We start from the raw sequence: 19,165 nt of genomic DNA on the forward strand, positions 1-19,165 counted from the left end.
TTTGCTTCTCCCTTTTAGCATATCTGATGGTGAGTGTAACTTCTGAAGATTCAAGGCACCTAGAGAAGTATTCAAGAAAGCCAATTTTAACTCCACAAGCTGATTTTCCTTTTACTCTATGGGATACATTAGTCTGCTCTGATTGAGCCTCTGGAGAGCTGATTCTTTTTGCAATTAACTAGAGAAGGACGCTGGAGAAATCAGTTAGATGAGGCTAAACCCAGCCTTGGCAAAAATCCTTTAAACTCTGCACACCTTTTCTACAGACTGCATCATACATAAAACATGCAGTGTTGAAAGTGAGACTGGTTCAATTTGTGCAGTTATTATTGAAGATCTCTGTTTTTTACGTTATCATAAGCCATACTATTAAGCTCCATTCAGACTACCTGCTGGCTGTCTCTTCTTAAACAAATGTCTCATGAGACAGATTTGGGGGAAGAGGGAAATAATTTCTAATAAATTCAAATCAGTACTCAGATAAACAACAAAAGAACAAACCTTCCCAGAGAATTAAACTGGTGCTACCCATGTCAAGTATGTCCATTACAGTCAAATCCTGAGGCAGTTCTACAAAAACTGTTATTGTAAACATTGATTACAGTATCATTTCTCCAAGTAAGCTTTTAGCTACTAGCCCTCAGAATTGACCATCTTTGAAAAGATGATAAATAGTAAGCCAAAACTTACAAAAATCTGATATTTAATTTGAAAATTCTTCACCTTTGATAATTCAAATGTCAAGAATAACACTGTAACAAAGGGAGACATATAAAATCAAGACCTGATAGTTTTCTAGAAAAACCTTTTGTTAAGTAATTAAATCTCAAATTTGTTTTTGATAAAATTTTTCATTAAATTTTGATTAAATTTCAAGCTTTGTTTTGATAATACCTTTCTAGTAAAGGTATTTCAGCAATACTAAAATCCACCACTTCCTCAACAGCAAAAATAGAAACCCACCAGTAGCATCTGTTGCATTAGATCCTTTCTGCTAATGGTAAAGACCAGGGATATCTCTGCCCTTAAAATAAAAACTACATGATTAAAAATAATAATAATAATAACAATAAAAGCAAACAAAAAAAAAAATTCATGTCCATTGCATTAATCAGACCACTCTCTACTATTTTTATTTTGATTACCCACAAACATAATTAAAAGTGCTGGACTTGCTTTTTCAATATACATATAAAGTGTTTATCTATAAAATACAATTTAAAAAGCCTCATCGACATGTTTTTCTATACAAAATCAGCTGTTACAGATCTTTTTTTGAGACGTAAACCGCAACAAAATAGACTATCTGGAAGTCTTCATGGCCAGACAGATACTTGACTGGAGATTATTAAAAAGAGAAGGCCACTTTTAGCCATGTAATATCCTTCTATAATTATGTAATAATTTTCAGCAAATCTTTTCTTGCCTCCTCTGATGACTGATTAGATGGTGAGGCAGAACACTGTAAAGAGATCCAGCTTCTACAAGTTATTCTGCCAAGTAATAGCAAAGAGCTAGAAATTACTGTCATTGCAAGTTCAGCTTAATTTATTGCATTCACTGTGTTAGACCAATCACATGGATTCTTTACTACTGCCCATTTTCCCTTGGGAATCACACAATATATTTTCTAATTTACAGCTTCATGCCCACTTACAGGAATATACCTATATGATTCCTCCTTTCCATCACATATCCCTTCTTACAAGGGCCTCATATTGCCCATAAAAAGACAAATGTTCTTATTTGATCTTAATCTCTAGATCCATCCACAAGCAGTTTTAACCTGAGTAAGTTCACCTCACTTATAAAAAAAGTCCAACCATTTCCAGTCTCTTCTATTAATTTTCAACTTCTTGCTCCCTCCTTATACAGGCAGAAGGGTCCATGCTGCACAATGAACTGGATCAAGAAACTGACTCAGATTAGAACTATCCAGAAGTAAAGGTGAGTTTTCACCTCAGCCAGTTTCAAGTATGAACAGCTGTCCTGGCAAAAGAGAGGGACAAGCAGGCTCTGTAACAGAGGATGTTTGCCCACTGGGGGAACCAGAAAACCCAAACTGTTTCAGCTTTCTTCAGCTTACGTTTATAAACTGTTCCAGTTTATATTATGCTAAAATTCAACTGAACTACATGTCTGAAGCAAGAAGTGAGAGGCATCTTTACATATATCCACACCATAGTTGGTAAAATCAAGATTTGTAGCTATTAATGGGCTTCTGCAAAGCACAAGGCTATTCTAAGTTTTCCATTGACACTTGGTTTACACGTTTTTACAGCAGCTGTCCAAACGCTTTTCAGTAAGGTGAAGGATGGTATTATTCCTAAATGGGAACTGACAGTCTTGTAGGATATTTATAAAGATTCTCATTCTAATCTGTAGAGTATAATTTACAGGTCATTTCCCCCTAGCTGAGCTGTGTAATCAGCAAGTAAGTATTATTGAATTATCACAGTAGCACACCATGTCAGAGGTTTGTTTTGGATGAGTTAGTGTGCAGTACACTTGAGGTCCATTTGACAGAGCTTATTTGACAGGACCGTGCCAGCACCTCTGCAGAGCAATTCTGTTCACTTGGCCAACAGCAGTGTTTTACACTAAAAAGCTGGTACAATTTTCCATTATTCAGACTAAACCAAGCCTATTCAGATTAAAACAAGCCTTCCAAGTATAAAAATAATTAGATCATAGTTAGCAATTAAGTACCATGTAGTAGAGGAATAAATGCTGACATTATAAATTTGCTTTTATCATATAATTTGTCAGATTTTAGTGCTTTCTTCAGAAAATTGAAGTACCACAAATTACATAAACATTCAAGATGGTCTGAATAGCTGCCTTTGTCAACCAAATTCTCTGAATGGCAAACTAAAATGAAATCACATGTGTTTACAGTGAAAGGGTGTATATAACCAATCTGAATTGTATCAAAGGAAACAAAATATTTATAAATACCAAAGTGTGGCTCCTAATTATCTAGCACATGGTTTTGACTGCAAAATATATACATATTCAAGACCTTCTGAAAAGGATTTCACTTATATTTCTACAGAAGTGCTGTAACTACCAAAAAGAAGGGAAATAAACATAGCCTACTAACAAATATATAGATACCACAATAAGGCGATAGAGCCTCTAACAGAACCAGTAAAAATTACTTCAATAGGGTTATTCTGGATCCATTCTGGGATTTCAATGAGGTTTCAACTGAGGAGAAAATTAGTTTTATTTGATTACTTAGACCCTTGTATAATCTGACCCCAGAAGACCTTGTATTTTATTGATAGAGCTCGACGTTAGTTTTGAAAGTGCAGCAGGAAATAGCCAGTGAAATATGTCACAAAATCCAGTGGTGTGGCTCTGTACCATTCTCTGAACAGAATAATATCTTATCTTTTTCCTACATATCAAAATATAGGAAAGAACATACAGAGCTGCGTAATTTCAAGTTGCAGCTGACATGCCATCAAAAGTTACCAGTCTTAATTTAAGAACAGTTTCTGTCAGACACTCTTAATTTTTCTAAATCCCGGACACTTACACTAGAAAGAATAAAAATAGTTTGGGCAGAAATTAAAATAATGGAAAAAACCTACTAATTTAACATTTTCTTTAGCTCTGTATCTTTACAGACAAACCATTTTATTCTTCCGTTTTCAAATGAATTTGTGACCTTGCACAAAGACATGCCCTCCCCCCCTGCTCCACAAAGAGTTTCATTGAATCCCCTTTTTTTGATGCCTCAAGCAACTCCTGTGTCAGAAGTAAGGGAGGTAACTCATCTGTAAAAAGTACAATAACATCCAGATAACAAAAGGACAAGGCAGGGCTCTCCAGCACAGCCAGTTAATGCACATCCCCAGCTACATAATACAAATCTGGGCTCTGACTACCCATTCAGCAATGTGCAGCTTTGGAGATAGGAACATGCTTGTCAATCGTTCATTACACGTGTAGGTGGGATAACCCCCACAAAGTGACAAGACTAGGACAGACAAGGTATAATAAATTAGGCTACAAGAACATGCTATATTTAGGATACTTATCTTTGAGAAATGAAGTTAGAGAGTCATAAGCTTGAGAATGTTTGGGTTATTTAGGCACATCACAGTTAATCTGCTCCAAAAATAACCTTCACAGAGCTCACTGTGAAAAACAGGTTATTTCAAGCTAGCTAGCTAGCTTGCCCAATCAATTTGAAACTTCCTTAACTGGGAAAAAACCTTAACTAGAGAACTCTGTTTTTGAACTCCATACCAGCTTCCTGAGATAAAACCAGAAAAATCACACCAAGAAAAATATATTAGTCTCCCACCCCCTGACTTTTTCATAGAAATACATCTCCATCCTCAACAGTCTTGTACTGTTTCATTCACACAGTGAACTGTGTACATAGTAAGTATTTATAGGGAGACAATCTGCAAGAATTTCAACAAGACAGACCTTACTACATAGTTCCATAAATGTTACAAACATTTCGCAATCACACATAAGCATATCTTAAAGTTTTGAATCACATATTGAAAACTCTAAACAATTTTTAATGAAATTCTACTTACTGAAATTTTTATGCTCCTTTTACCAAAAGTGTGGTTTGATAGTCAGATGTTTAAAGTTGGAAGAAGAGAAGGAATTCAAGGAAAGGAAGTAAGAGGTCTGTGTGGATGAATTAAGAGCTCCTAAAAAGTCTGAAACATGAAGAGACAGAAGCATGGAAAGGTGACCCAAGAGGAATATGGAAAAAGTGCCTGAGGATGCAGAGAAAGGATCAGGAAAGCCAAAGCCAAGCTGGAGCTGAAGAGGAGCTTCAACAGCAAAAGAAAGCTCACGAAAAATGCATGCTCACTGCTGAATGGGGATGGGGACCTAGTGACAAAATATATTAAAGACATCAGAGTACTCAATCACAGAATCACAGCAGAGCTAGGGTTGGAAGGAACCTCTGGAGACGCCTAGTCCAATCCAATTCTTGACTGGAACTGTCTTTGCAAAAACAATTAATGCTAGTCTGTGTCTTGCTGCAGAGCAATTTTCTCCTCAGAACATACTTCTTGTAGAAGAACTAGAATATACTACAGAAAGATCAGGTTTGTAGTAGTCTGCCTGCCCAAGCCATTCAAAAACAGAGCCAGAAGCTCATCTCCCTTCCAATTTTTACATTAAGATTGAACCATGAGTGTCAGATTGGATATGGGCTGTTAAGACCAGTACGCCACATGAGGTCTAGACTGACTGACTGACTTCCTATCACCAAGAATTATCAGAAGCAGCTGTTCCACACCAGTTAAATTCTAGAAATAAGATTTAGAGAAACACCTTAGGAAGATGTACCAGTAATTATCAACTCTTCTTACCACCCTTTAACCTTGCACTGATGTGTCTTCCTAATCAGGTATTTATACCATGCTCCATTTCACACTGTATTTGAACTTAAGCCAGAATGAATCAGAAAAATCCAAACTGAGTGACTGAATTAAAACTAAAATCTTCAGCCACAAGTAGACTTTATGACACCAAACCAACTTCAATGAGTTGAAAACGAAAAAATCAAAATCCATTTGGTAGAACTTCTGTTTTAAAAACTGTCATGATACATCTGGCCTCTCAAATTGGCCCTTTCCAATTTTTTATTAACCTCAAGGTTAATTACAACATTAAGTTCCCAGATGGGAAATACAGTTTTCAAAGACTTCTTCTCCTCTTCTTCCACTCTTCCCCTCAGCATTAATGTTTTCAATGGCAACTAGAAATTATTTTAATGCATGAAAGAGCTGTTGGCAGCATAATTATCATAGTGTATAGACATATGTCCCAAAAGCAAAAAGGCAAAATATTTATTTTCTGTTATTAACATGGTGTACAGGACAGAAAGACTGAAGAGGGCAAATGTGCCTCAACATCCTTAATTCCTTCTGCTAGAGAGTTTTGGTCTCACAGATGTGAGAACCTTATATCAGATCCACTAGATGGTGCAATCCATCTTCTCCATTAAAATCATTTGAAGTTTATACACAAGAAGTTAATTTTTAACGAGGAAGAAGTTAATTTTAATGCTAATCAAGGAAAGGTTTATTATTGGAAGAACAAGGCACCAAACAGAATATCAGGGTTCAAGAAAGATCTAGGCTTTGAAAGTCACCTATGTTAGCAGCCAACATCCCCATTTTCAAGGGAAACATGATTTAACCCATTTTCAGAGCATAGAAACAGAATTTTCATCAAAGGAAAAAAGGAATCACAACCACCATATCTAAATTATTCAACATTAACAGGAAAGTAATCAACCCAATAGGAGGTCAGGAGATTTACTGACTGATAAGAATGGCTTTCAGAGGCATGGTAGTATTCAAAACAATCTAAGATTAATCTCAAATACTTCAGAGATAAAACAGTATTCACTAAGACTAGAATCCATTCTGTATCTCCCTCATTATCCATAACCTTGACCTAAAACTGGTTAGGCTTTTCACTTCTAATTCCCAGTCTTGGTAAGGGATTAAGTCCAGCTACAAAAATAGAAAAAATGACTGCCAGGTGAGGTGAACTACCTCAGGACAGACTACAGCCTTGATCTGGATCACAGCCAAATTTTAGTTCAATGCTCACCGAATTCCTAAGTGTTTGAGGTCTGCCAAACCATTGAAAAAGACTCCACATTGCTTATTACTTTCTTGGTGACTATTTACCATGTGTGCTACTGGAACAAGAAAGCAAGGTAAGGTGTTTCACTGTCCTCCAGAAAATGGAACAGCTGTTTGTGCTTGGCAGGCTTTGTGAGAATTAGAAGACCTTACAAAAGTAATTTTTTAGTTTGCTTCTGGATGTTTTTTGTGTACTTTTACTCTCAGCTGTTTCTACATTTTCTCCTCGAAAGAGGTATTCTTTTAGGAAGAGGGCATTGTTACAGGGTCCTGAACAATTAGGAATTGTTCACAGCAATGAAGACTGTTAATTCATAAAATCACAGAACCAGAGGATGACCTGGGTTGAAAGAGACCCTAAAGATCGTCTAGTTCCAACTCCCCTGCCAATGGCAGGGACACATTCCACTACACCAGGTTGCTCCAAGTCCCACCCAATCTGGCCTTGAACACTTTTAGGGAAAGGGAATTGACATAATTGGCATATTCTGCAGCACTTGGAAATGTACCTTTTTGCAGTGTAACCAAAATAAGGTAAATATATAATTCACACACACACACACACACACATATATATATAAAATAAGGTAAATATATAATTCACATATAAAATATGGTGACACATTTTGCAAAAGATAAGCCCTAAAATTCAAATAAAAAAATGTAATTTTTTTCCTTTAAAGAAACATAAATTGCACTCTAATACATTAGAAAACTGATACTAAATTCTACTTAGGAAAATAATTCTACCCAACATGATAAGGAACTACAAAACAATGGCAACTTTGAAAAGACTAGCATATTTCTTGAGTAAACATTTTCCACGTGGCCATCTTCCTTTAGAAAAATATTCATTTAGAAAAAAAAATGCTCATGGAAGCATGTCTGCCATGATGAAATGTCTAAAAGGTCACTGCTTTTTTGATGATATGTGAGTCTAGAACAACACAAACATTTTGGTTCTTCATTACACTTAAGAATTTTAAAGATTTTTCAGAAATACCTACATGTTGCTTAAGAAAGTATGTAAAGATGGTAAGTTAATCTACAAATGAATTGCAGGGAAGTCATTACTGACAATATATCTGACTGTATCTTTACACAGAGATCTTCCATAATATTTTTTCCTGCTATTCTTTTTGCCATCCTTGCAGACGCCACTGACCTTATGGAGCGCAGGAGCCATTACTGGCACCAAAAATCCATTGTAAATGTAATTCACAAGCTGGGTACGTATCAAGGGATGTGCCACCTGAGAGAATGGGGGAGAGAAAGACACAGAACAGTTCCAGTGAGATTTAAAAGACAGGTCACAGAATGCTATTGTTCACTACCAAAACCCTTTCTCATTTAATAAGATATTAATTCATCCTTCACACCAGCATTTGATATGATTCGGGTTCTTAACAACTGTTTCTTCTACAAAGAAGTTCACACACCATCTTTAATTACAGTAGGTCTGCCAAACTTAGAGACATGGCTTTTCAATCTTCCTGCATGCTGACAAAGATGAATGGATGGACGGAAACCTGTATATAGCCATGTATCAAAGCAAGATCTGAAATTCTAAATTCAGCGCCTGCAACCTTGCTGGGGTCACTTAAAGGTGGATTTTCCGTTGTTAACTTGTCCTTGTACATTAAAGAAAAGCAGAACAGCTGCTTTCCTCTCCTATAGTTCAAGAGAATGTAAACCAAAACTAGCTATGGGGTAAGAATACACTGTTCACATGCTCCTCTCCCAGCCACTGTAAAACAAACAGCAATTACAACAAAACCTGCATAATTCATTCAATGGGATGGTTAAGAGCTTTAAAAAAACAAGCAAACAAACAACTCCCCCCCAAATATTATTACAACTCAAAAATTTACTTTTATAATTAAACATTCATTTTGTCTTTGCAACAAAAACACATCAATTCATTTATATAAAGCAAATAGAATTCCAATTCAGAAGCTTTCAATGCCAACATATTATGTTTGAAGTTCATAGAGACTGGAGTGTCACAGCCTACATGTGGCATCCAACAGATTCTCCAACCTGCAATTCTTACCAGACTTCCTTTAACTTGTAAATCTTAGTTTGGTAAAAGGAAGAAAAAGAGTGGCCCTTCCTATGCTGTCACCCAGGGAAAAAGAAGTAAATGGCAAGAGGTCTTAGCTACACTGCTCCTTTTTAATCTCTGGCCACAGTTCTTGGGTAAACAGAGACCAGTCCAAGTGCAAAGCAAAAATTCCTACAGTAATTGAGCTTTCAAGTCAGCTGAAGACTGTACAGACACAATCAAGCAGCAGTCAGCAACTGCTCTTTCTGCATGTCAGCTGGTATCTTTAACCATTCTGCATCTATTTAAACTGTGTTTTTAAAATAATTCCTTCTTTAATATTTCTGCAGTGCCCTTTATATAATCTTTTTACAATACAGGTATCAATTATGATCGCCTGCAAAATCAGAGTTATTCTGTAGAATAACTCTGATTAGACACCAAAATTAATACTGTCTCCTCTTCATGTTTAAACATGCATGCTAAAAATCTTGTATAGTGCATTTGAACAATGACAGCTACCATTATTTTTGCTTGTTCAAGGCTTTAATAGTCAATCAGTTCCTTTGCTGTACTTTGCACACATTCCACTGAAACATATCTTTTATTTAACAGTAAATGTGACTAAATTTTCAATCCTATCCAGCACATTTCTTCAAATAACACAAATCCACAGTTTCTGTAGAATTTATATCCTGTTTTAATGAAATAGTGGATTTGGGTTCTATTGAGTATTCAAGCCTTAAAAATAATGTGTAAAGACAAAAGTTTCATTTCACATTTAAATCAGAAAAAAATAGTAAGGGATCAAAGCACTGAAAAAGAGCCCTGAAAGAACAGAACAGATTCAAAACAGGACAATCTAAAATGAAACAGGCCAATCTATTTCTAGGAGGAGACCTAAATAATTCTGCTTGGAAGGCTTTCTTTATGTTGTACTCACCAATGGCAAAACAGACTATTTTCACTATTTTCTTTTGTACACTGTTATGAGAGCTTAAACAAATGTAGATATAAACCCTACATTTTCCCACATGTAAAGCCATTCAATTTACTTCTAGGATCAACAGCGGTATTAAAATGCAACAAACATTTGTTTTTTCTTTTAAAAGAAAAATGTTCCAAATTACATAATGTAATATCAATCTTTCATTTGAAATATTTGGGACATGAAAACCACAAATATATTAGTTCATCCTTATAACCAGCAAAGGTTAACACAAATAGCACAAGGCATTCATTTTACAAGCAGCTTGTTTTAGTCTAACTTTAATAGTTCATGCCATTTAACAAAAATAAATAAAGCCTACAACTTACAAACTTCTGCAGGAGATACAACTTACTACTTCTTCTAAAGAACACGCTAACTCCCTTCAGTTACCTGTATCACAGCATTGCAAAATTCAAGGGAATTCATGAATTGTACAAGGGCTGGTGACAAAAGCCAGTCATCTTTCATCAGACAGTGCCATTCTTCTCCTTTTTCTTCCAGCTTTGTAGGCAAAGATGAATAGAGGCCACTTAGTCCTGTTGCTAGCACCTGTATTTCAGAAACAGAAGAAGAAATAAGTTAACTTTGCAACTGTCCATATGCTTGAATGGCAGTACCACAAATGGTTTCTCCTGTGGGTTTTAGTAACATAAGAGAGTGTTAAGATTAGTTTAATTTCCTTTCAAAAAAGCCCTATGGCAGGGAGACAAATATTTTATAAAGAGCCTTCCATATAATATGCTTCTTTCAAGATCTGGTATTTAGGAGAAAGTGATATAGAAAATCAGGTTGTCTTTTTTTTAATCCAAAGTAATTAATTTCTTATCATTTCATAATTTTGTTTTAAATTTTTCTAAACTTATTTTGCACTTTCCTTCAGTCCCTTTTAGAAACAGCCATCAGTGCCATTATCTACAGTTTGTCTTTTGTTAGTGCTTCAAATGTCACTGCTCAATCATGTATGAAGTCATTTCACACAGAAATATGAAACATCAGAAATGGAGAGAGAAAGTGCCCCATTGATAAAAATGAAGTTCAGCCTCATTTAGATTACACTTTGATTGCCAGGAATTTAAACTCCACTCAATCCACTTTAAAAAAAGGTAAAATTAACTGTTCATAATTTCCATTTATCCTTACTTATTTATTTGAAGGCAGGAAGTGGGGGGGAAAAAGTCCGAAATCATTTATTATTTAAACAATGTTTCCAGTAATATTAAGCCATACAGGTGATATAGGCAGAACATATCACCAAAGAACAAGAGAGCATTTTTAGTTACAATTTAGAAAGCATATTTCCAAAAAAGTTTTTAAATTTTGCTGAATGTATCTAGAGTATGGTACTCCTCAGACACAGTTTTTAATTATTAAAGTTATTTGAAGCCAGAAACCTTCTGAATATTACTTAGGACTTTTATCCTTCTGAGATGATTTCATACAACTTCACAATAATTTTTTAAGATGATTCTCATTTTAATGGGAACACTATAACTCAGCCCAATGGAAATCTTTCTAATTTTCATTCAACAGACTCTTCTAAGACTATTTCCTCTTACAAATGGCTACTTGGCATCTACAGGGCTAGACTGTCAAAGCTCAGATGAAACATGGCTCTTATCTACTAGAAAACACTGGAAAACAAACAGTTGACAATGTCCAGATCAAAGATCAAGGGTTCAAAGAAGGTGATCAGGTTTTGATCATACAAAAGCACAAGCAATTGTAACTATAATCCATACAGTCAGACAAAGGCTGTCTTTCTGAATACTTTTTTTATTTCTACTTAATGTAATTTTGAAGATGGATTTATTCTGGCATAGGTAAGTAAGTAAGCCAAATAATAAAGGGGAGGGGAGAAAATGTGGAAATTGACTGCTTTAGTACAACGACATATGCACAGTTTTATATACATAGATAAAGGACAAAGCTGGACATACATAAAAAATAGAGAAACTAAAGCTACCAAGAAAGTTTTATTTGTACAATCCCATTCTTCTACAACCAGAATCTATTTGGGGTTTTTTCTTTCTCACAGTAGAAGAGCTCAGAAAAAAGCTCTTTTAAACTACCTATACAAAACCCACACACTCTCACAAACCCAGGCTTCTGATGATGAGAGAATTTGACTTTTGTTTGTCTTGTGAACTTTTAATTAATGCACACTTGATTTTCCATTGTCTGCTTAAAATTTAATTCTTATTCATAAACACAAATGCACCCTATCAGTATGCAATCTGATTCTCAGACTGTGTCCCATCCACATTTCTCCTTCATATGGGTATTAGCCCTCAAGCACAAGAAGCTGACCTTGAAGAAAACATGCTACTCTCCACTAAAAGGAGCAGCGAACTCACAATCAGTCAATGTCTTTATTTCTTTAGTTTGTCAAACTAACTGAAGTAAGAAGTGACAGATGCAGCTGCTAAAATCTGTAGAGTTTAGGAAGCTCTTATTTTTTGCTATGAAGTACAGCACATATGGAATTATGTTTCTTAAGCACTGAGACAGAGCAGCCACAGGAAGCAATTTCATCTCTTTAGATAAAAAATACTTTTAAATGGTCATGAAGTATATGATATAAATAGGGTTACCATTTGAAATTACCAACAGAACAGAGTTTTAATCAGTAATAAAACATTAATGAAAAAAATAATCTGAAAGGGAAGGAAATGAATGCATTTACATTCTGAAAAAGCAAGATAGGTTTTATTTTTTGTTTTACACAAAGCAGTGTCCTTTTTAACTTCTTCTAGCATTTGTCATTTCAGCCCTACATGCTCATCTACTTTTACACGCAGTTTCTTTCTCACCATTGAGTCATGAGTCTCTCTCCAAATCAGTTTCTTTGATTTATTTACTTTCTCTTGACTCACAGAATACACTGTCTATATGATTTGTAATCCCAGGCACATCATGTAATTATAATATGTTGTTAATGCAGAATCAATTGCTATCTGGACAATTACTTCCTTTCAATAATTCTCTCTCCTCCCACATCCATAGTCTTTCTGTCTCTATGCAGCCACAACTTTTCAAGGGCACTGCAGAGCCATCCCTCCTCCTGCTGTAACAGTTGTTTTCCTCAGCTGCAAGGCATTTACAAAGCTTTGTGAGGGACTTTGAGATGTTAGCCTGCTCAAAATTCTTTAGAAACATTTTTTTCTTATTATAATGCTGAACAGATAATATCTTCAACAATATCCAGAAAACTTTGATGTCAAAACATCATAAAAATTATTTGGTGTAAAATCAGAAAACTTTATCAAATAGTTTGCCCACATGTTCCACGTTAAAAACATTTGTTAGTGATGTATCCCACTGCAAACTGTCTCCTTCCTTAAAGTTTTTTCACCTACAGTTTTGAATACTGCGGATCTACGGACAATCCAGTTTTTAAAAAGCTGTTAACTAAAGTTATGTCAAAAAACAGTATCAAGAAAACCTTCAGGTTCATGTTGGCACAGATCTAACACTGATCTGGGTACATGAGGCAGCAGAGATTTACAGCCAGACTCACCCCATGGGATGCCTATATTATGCAATAAAGCATGGTAAAGAAAACCCTACAAGCCAACTCATCCCCAGAAACAGAGATAATGTCAACACAGTGCCACCCAAAATGTCTCTGCTATCAACACAGCACTGCATTAACTGTTTTGCAGAGTACCTGAGGCAACATTTGTACTGATTTCAGTGATACACAGCAATGTCACTGACACCTACAAAATCCTCCATCAGAACAAAATCTGTTTTTCAGCTCATCACAACTCAAATTCAAAAAAGATATTGTGCTCGTAAGCTAAATATATGGCATTACATTAAAGTCTTATTATAGACTTAGGCCAACCTCATTACTGTTCAGGAAAGTCTGATTTTAGCACATTTTGACAAGAAGCCTTCCTAATTGGAATGATTGTCGATCATAGCTCCCTGCTGTGGCAAGCTGGCTTCTATCTTCAGTGTAATAAGGCTGGTTATTTTTATTTTTTTTTTAACTAATTGAAAAATGTAATTATGGAAGATATAGCATGGATCCAATACTGGTATCTGTCTTGGGGACAGTTTGAGAATCAATATCATATTCTTTGTGAGTATCTATTAAACAAGGTCTACTGGAGTCTCAAATTGATGCAGTATTTACAACTGACAAAAGAAACCATTTAGAAGTTTTGTTGTTGAATTTTTATGTCTCCTCTACCCTGCAAATGTGGCTCTGCCCTACTGCTCAAAGCAATCTCAGAATAAATGGACACCTAAGGCTGGAGCAGCTGTCAAGCAGTGGCAGGGGTTCTAGTGTAGTGCTCTCTCTTCTACAGCTCTCTGCTTTAGTAGCCATGTAAGACTCTCCTCCACTTCATTCTTCCAGGATTTATTAAACTGAAATGCAAGCTGTGCAGAATATCAAAGAATCCATCCAAAAACTGACCCATAGAGCAACTTCTGTACAGAATACTTGGGTTTTTGAACACACCCACTGCAGATCTCAGATTGTGATAAGGCATGAAGAAGCAGATGTTGTTGTTCCAGTCTGCTTTAGCTTTAAAACTACAGTAGCACAGCTTTCTTAGTTAAATCAGATTACTTAACCGCAAGGTAAGTAAAGGCTTTCTATTCATGTAGTAAGATCAATTTGCCAGGTGTAACAATGCAGCTGTGCTACCAAGTTCTGAAACAGTGAACAACATAGCAAGATGGTGGTTAGCCTGAGACAGCTATAGTAATATCCAATTTTGTCACAATGAGCAAATTTCCCTTTGATCTTGCAAGAATTATAACATTTGTGTAACCCTCTCACTATTCTCACTCTTGTTTTTTGAACTGTTGAACTGATGTCAGTTGATGCACGGGAAGCACAGCCAGCTTAAGCTTGTGCTGCCACCTGAAACAACCACCTCAGGACACCTCACTCCCCTTCCTCACTCCCTTCAGCCCCAGAACACATTTCCCTTCCACTGTGTTCTGCTATAACTTCCATCAGTTTTCTGATCTAATTCACTGTGTGACTACAAGAACACTTGTGCTGCCCCAGAAGCACAAGACACTGGTAAGGAAACAAGAAGCAGGATTGCATTTGGCATTGGGGATGGTTTAAACAGCATTACCATTTGTGAAATAGGTGCTAGCAGAAACAAATGTGTTACAAGACTTGGTCACCAAAAATGACAGAAAAAGATGAAAGAATGCAGGAAAGGCAGTTAGTTTAGTGCTGAAGACCATGTAAAATGAGAACAACTTACTGGGCAAAAATAGGTGTTTTCTGCTATGTGGTTTGCAACAAGGTTGTTTTCTGCAGACAGAGACATTATGAAAAGCAGCGCATCCCGGGCCTGTTGGCCTACAGTTCCTTCTCGATGGATGAAGGGAATCAGCAAAGAAAAAATGAGGAAATTGGCAGCTCCTTGGTCCTCACTAGTGTGGAAAAACAGTTCTAAAATGGAGGGATCTTTGGCTATTATAGAGCAGAGCTGGTTCAAGAGGACAACCAACTCTGTTTCCACTGTTGGAGTGGTTGTTCCTGAGCAGGAACTCAGCAACATCATCAAAGGCTTCAAAATGGGCTTGTGATGCAGCAAAGGCTGATGAGACTGGGTTACGAGCATCTCGTACATTTTGAGTTGCTCAATTTTTGTCTCATCGGTGAACTCTCGCCGTAGGCTCCAAAGGAAAAGCTTCTCCATGATGTTTTCTGAGACCACAAACTCCAGAATAGGCCCCATCGAGGCATCTTTTGCTTGCTCCTCAATTAATAAGAAAAGCATGTGCTCCACGTAATTCTGTACAGTGCTGGCCTCATCAGGTGAGATTGCCCCATACTTTGCCTGAGTATTTTTCAAAGGATCATGCTTCTCTAAGATTTTCAGAACCTAAAGAGAAACAAAGATAGATCAGTTTTAATGCACTTGAATGCATCATAAAATGCATTGCAACTATCAGTACAAGGAAAAAAAGTTATCAAAATTCTTTAAAACAAAAAACATTAAGTCTTTCTATGTTTTCAAATTTAGGAGGTTTGACAGACAAAACCTGAAAGTTTCACATGTTACACGTACAAGGCAAAAATATATTGTTCACCTTTTTTAATAAGCACCTAAAATTGTCATTTATCTTATTCCTGAAACCAGGGATTCTCTCAAATAGGGATAAACTAGGTTTCCTCAGTGTTGAGAAATTGAATTTCCATGATGTTTGAAATGTGTTTGTCACAGAAGACTGAAATGAAATGGCCTGTTCTCCAGCCAGAGTAACTGTGCTCAGGAATATCAATATCATGGGATGATTGGCAGTAGTAAGAGTAGAAGCAGCCCACAGTGCTGTTCTTTGCTTGACACCTTTGATATGATACCAAATGGCCACTGATGCCCACATACTCTTGCAACTTTCAATATAGCAATAATAGTCATACCAACACTTCCAACCCTGCATTACATTCTGTTGTGCATGCAAACAATAAAGCTCACTGTTTGGGGAAAAAAAAAAAAAAAAAAAAAAAAAAAAAAAAAAAAAAAAAAAAAAAACACCCTTGTCTTTAGCCTTTTTGTGGAAGATAATTGCCACAAAACCATAGAGGAACAGTGGCTCCCCTAACATGACACATCAGTAGTTAGGGGAGAAAAGGTGACTCTTGAACTCTGGAAACACCTCAGAAACCACCACCATTTGTCTGGCTGGTTTCTTGGGAGAGCCAAATAACAACAAGATCAGCAGCACAGAAATCAATTTTATCTAAATTGTTAGGTTATTTATATTACTGTAGCAAACAAGACCTTAGATTATGGTGCTCACAGCAAAACATCTTTGCTTAAAAGCAATTACAATCCTGATGACATGCAAACAATTTTTAGAATATGCTGAAATGTATAACCTACACCTATCCATAATAAACAAGAGTGCATACAGCTTGGCACTGTGCATCTAATTTACCTTACAAAGGATAGGCAAGACTTACCCAGCACAAGGAAAAGAAGCACAGAAGTCTGCAACAGGGTGCAAGTCACAATGAATCAATAGGAAAGCCAGTAAGAAGATCTAGGCCTTAAATAAGATATTACCATGTCCTACCACTTCCCATTTAGATGCAAATCCAGAGTTCCAAGTGTGATTAGTAAAGGCTAACCATACCTTGAAAGGTCAATTATCTTTGCATTTTAAAAGCAGTCCAATGTCATCTACTACATTCTGCATGGAAGACATTTGTTCCTGAGCAATTCGGGGTTATCCCAAAAGCAAGAATGAAGCAAATTTGTATTAATGCAGCTTACTTCAATCAATAAAACTAATTAACATTACCTGTGCCCAGTGTGTTCTAAACACTATCATGCATGTTTCTGGGTCAACACCCTGCAGGCTGGGAGCCTGCCTATTTCTGCTGATACTTGTTCCAGAGGACATTATAAAATTTCCACAGGTCGAGCCAACTAGGTCATGCTGAATTTCTTTTCTAAATCCTCCAGTGAGCTACAGATGTTCAAGCATCATGATGAGATTGATACTGTCCTGAGCTTTGGTACCCAGAGAAATCTGTTAAAAAGAAAACAAAACCAAAAAGAAACACACATATACCATTGCATGTTAAATTATAGTATCTAACAGAAATGAACATAACTAAAGAGAATACAAACTTTTCTTATTTTAATTCAGTTTGAGGATAGAATTTTTTAAGCATTTTATATGGGATCATCTTAGCTTTTGCTCATGATAACAGCTTATAATGCTCAAACTTTTGAGATCAGTGACTGAAATAAGGTGCTACTGAAATAATCAAGCCTAACAGAAGCTTATGCAATAAACATTTTATGCATATCACTGCATTTTTAGTTTCTCATTATGACACTTTTGCCATCTGACCATGTCTCTTCAGAGTTGCTTAGTAACTAACGTTGCATAGACTGAACAGGTAAAAAAAAAAAGTAGAAGTTACTTCTCTTATTTTTTAAAAAAATATTTTGCAGTAATAGATATAATTACAAATCCTTAGACGTGTTCTGCCAGCAACCATATCATAAACAGTTGAAAACATCTGTTGAGCATCATATTCACATAGAAGTATCAATACCAAATTTAACAAAATCAAACAACATAAAAAATAAAACCTTCATGGTATCCAAAGCCAAATAAATTGAGATGTTATATTAAAAGACTATGAGAATAGGATAAAACATTGAAACATTCCTTTCATCCATTATTTAATATCCTAGATGTCTGAGTATCAAACTAGTTGCACACCTGCAGGGGAAAGTCAAAATGAAACAAAGATTGATACTTTACAGATATTTGAGAGGCTTAAGAGAATATAGAACTCCCTCACACAGCAATATCTAAGCCACACAGATTCCCCCCACTTTTTTCTTTTATAAAGTTTAGATTTTTATTCTCCTTTTTGCAAAACAACTAGGCATTTAGTTTATTTCAGCTTGGGACCATAGTGAAAAAAGCCCAACCAAAAGCTCCTGACAACAAACAGAATTTTTTTTGTAGCATAAGCTGCCAAATCCCATACAGCAATTCTTTGCCAGTATAGAAGGGATTTCTCTGTGCATATCTTAAAAGATGAAAATCTTTTCTCTGCAGTGGACATCTCTGCTCCCTGTATGTGTACTCTGTTTATATTCTTGAAACCGCTAGCACAGGAAAACATCCAGCCTGTCTTGAAAGTAGCAGTGACTTTTGCCATTTTGAGTCCAAAAATACACAGGGTACAACTGCTAAACTTTCTGAGGCAAGCAAAGAGGTTATGCACTCCCCTGTGTGTGTGTATATATATATATGTATATATATACACACATAAATATATTCATATGTTCAAGATTGACTCGCATGATCAGCCTCTGCCCTCCATCCTAACCCAGCTTCTTTCAGCATTCACAATGCATTTCTTTGGCACTTGCTAAGCACTCTCACACAACACAAGTAACACAACCTAGCCCATCCTTTTTGCAGATAACATATTCCATGTGTGGAGAAGCAAGCATAACCAGCAAAAATCCTGCACACTTTATCTATTTGGGTGACATCACTTCCAGAGTGAAGCTGGCACTCCATACAAACTACTCTCCAGATCATAAACCACCTGGAGCTGGGTGCAGCAGAGAGGATTGCACACAACCAGTAAGAACCAGTTCATGTGCTCATTTACCTGAAGGTACCTGCCAGTACACTGCTACTTCCTAAACAGTCCTGTGAAAATGAACTGTATGTACTATTTCTACATTACTGATGTTCCCGCAAAAGAAAAACAACAAAATAAAACACAAAAATAATCAGAGGTCAAAAGAGCAAGTGGATTTGAGAACCCAACTTGAGACACCCAGGATCTGAGTGGTTTTATCATTACTTTCTTAAGTAGATACTATTATACCTTAAATGCACAACTTCTGGCAATATGTTTGCAACTCTGAGCACCCAACATTTCTACCAAGAAACACTGGAAAAACACAATGCATGCTTACATATCATGTAGAAAAAGCTCTAAGTACTTTGCCTAATACC

General features: G+C 36.1%; 1 protein-coding gene across 6 annotated transcripts in view; it reads right to left on the reverse strand.

Annotated features, from left to right (window-relative positions):
- FHIP1A (FHF complex subunit HOOK interacting protein 1A) overlaps window positions 1-19,165 on the reverse strand; it is an 80,214-nt gene that overhangs the window by 18,012 nt on the left and 43,037 nt on the right. For all 6 annotated transcript variants that reach the window (XM_083861338.1, XM_083861339.1, XM_083861343.1 and 3 more), the window contains 4 exons: window positions 16,967-17,197; window positions 14,917-15,543; window positions 10,070-10,228; window positions 7,810-7,896 (listed from right to left, as the gene is read on the reverse strand). In XM_083861338.1, coding sequence (XP_083717464.1) covers window positions 7,810-7,896; window positions 10,070-10,228; window positions 14,917-15,543; window positions 16,967-17,068 — 975 coding nt within the window. In that variant the 5' untranslated portion in view covers window positions 17,069-17,197. The remainder of the gene's footprint in view (window positions 1-7,809; window positions 7,897-10,069; window positions 10,229-14,916; window positions 15,544-16,966; window positions 17,198-19,165) is intronic.

This window comes from Zosterops lateralis (genome assembly GCF_965231275.1).
Source record: "Zosterops lateralis genome assembly, chromosome: 5".
NCBI lineage: Eukaryota > Metazoa > Chordata > Aves > Passeriformes > Zosteropidae > Zosterops > Zosterops lateralis.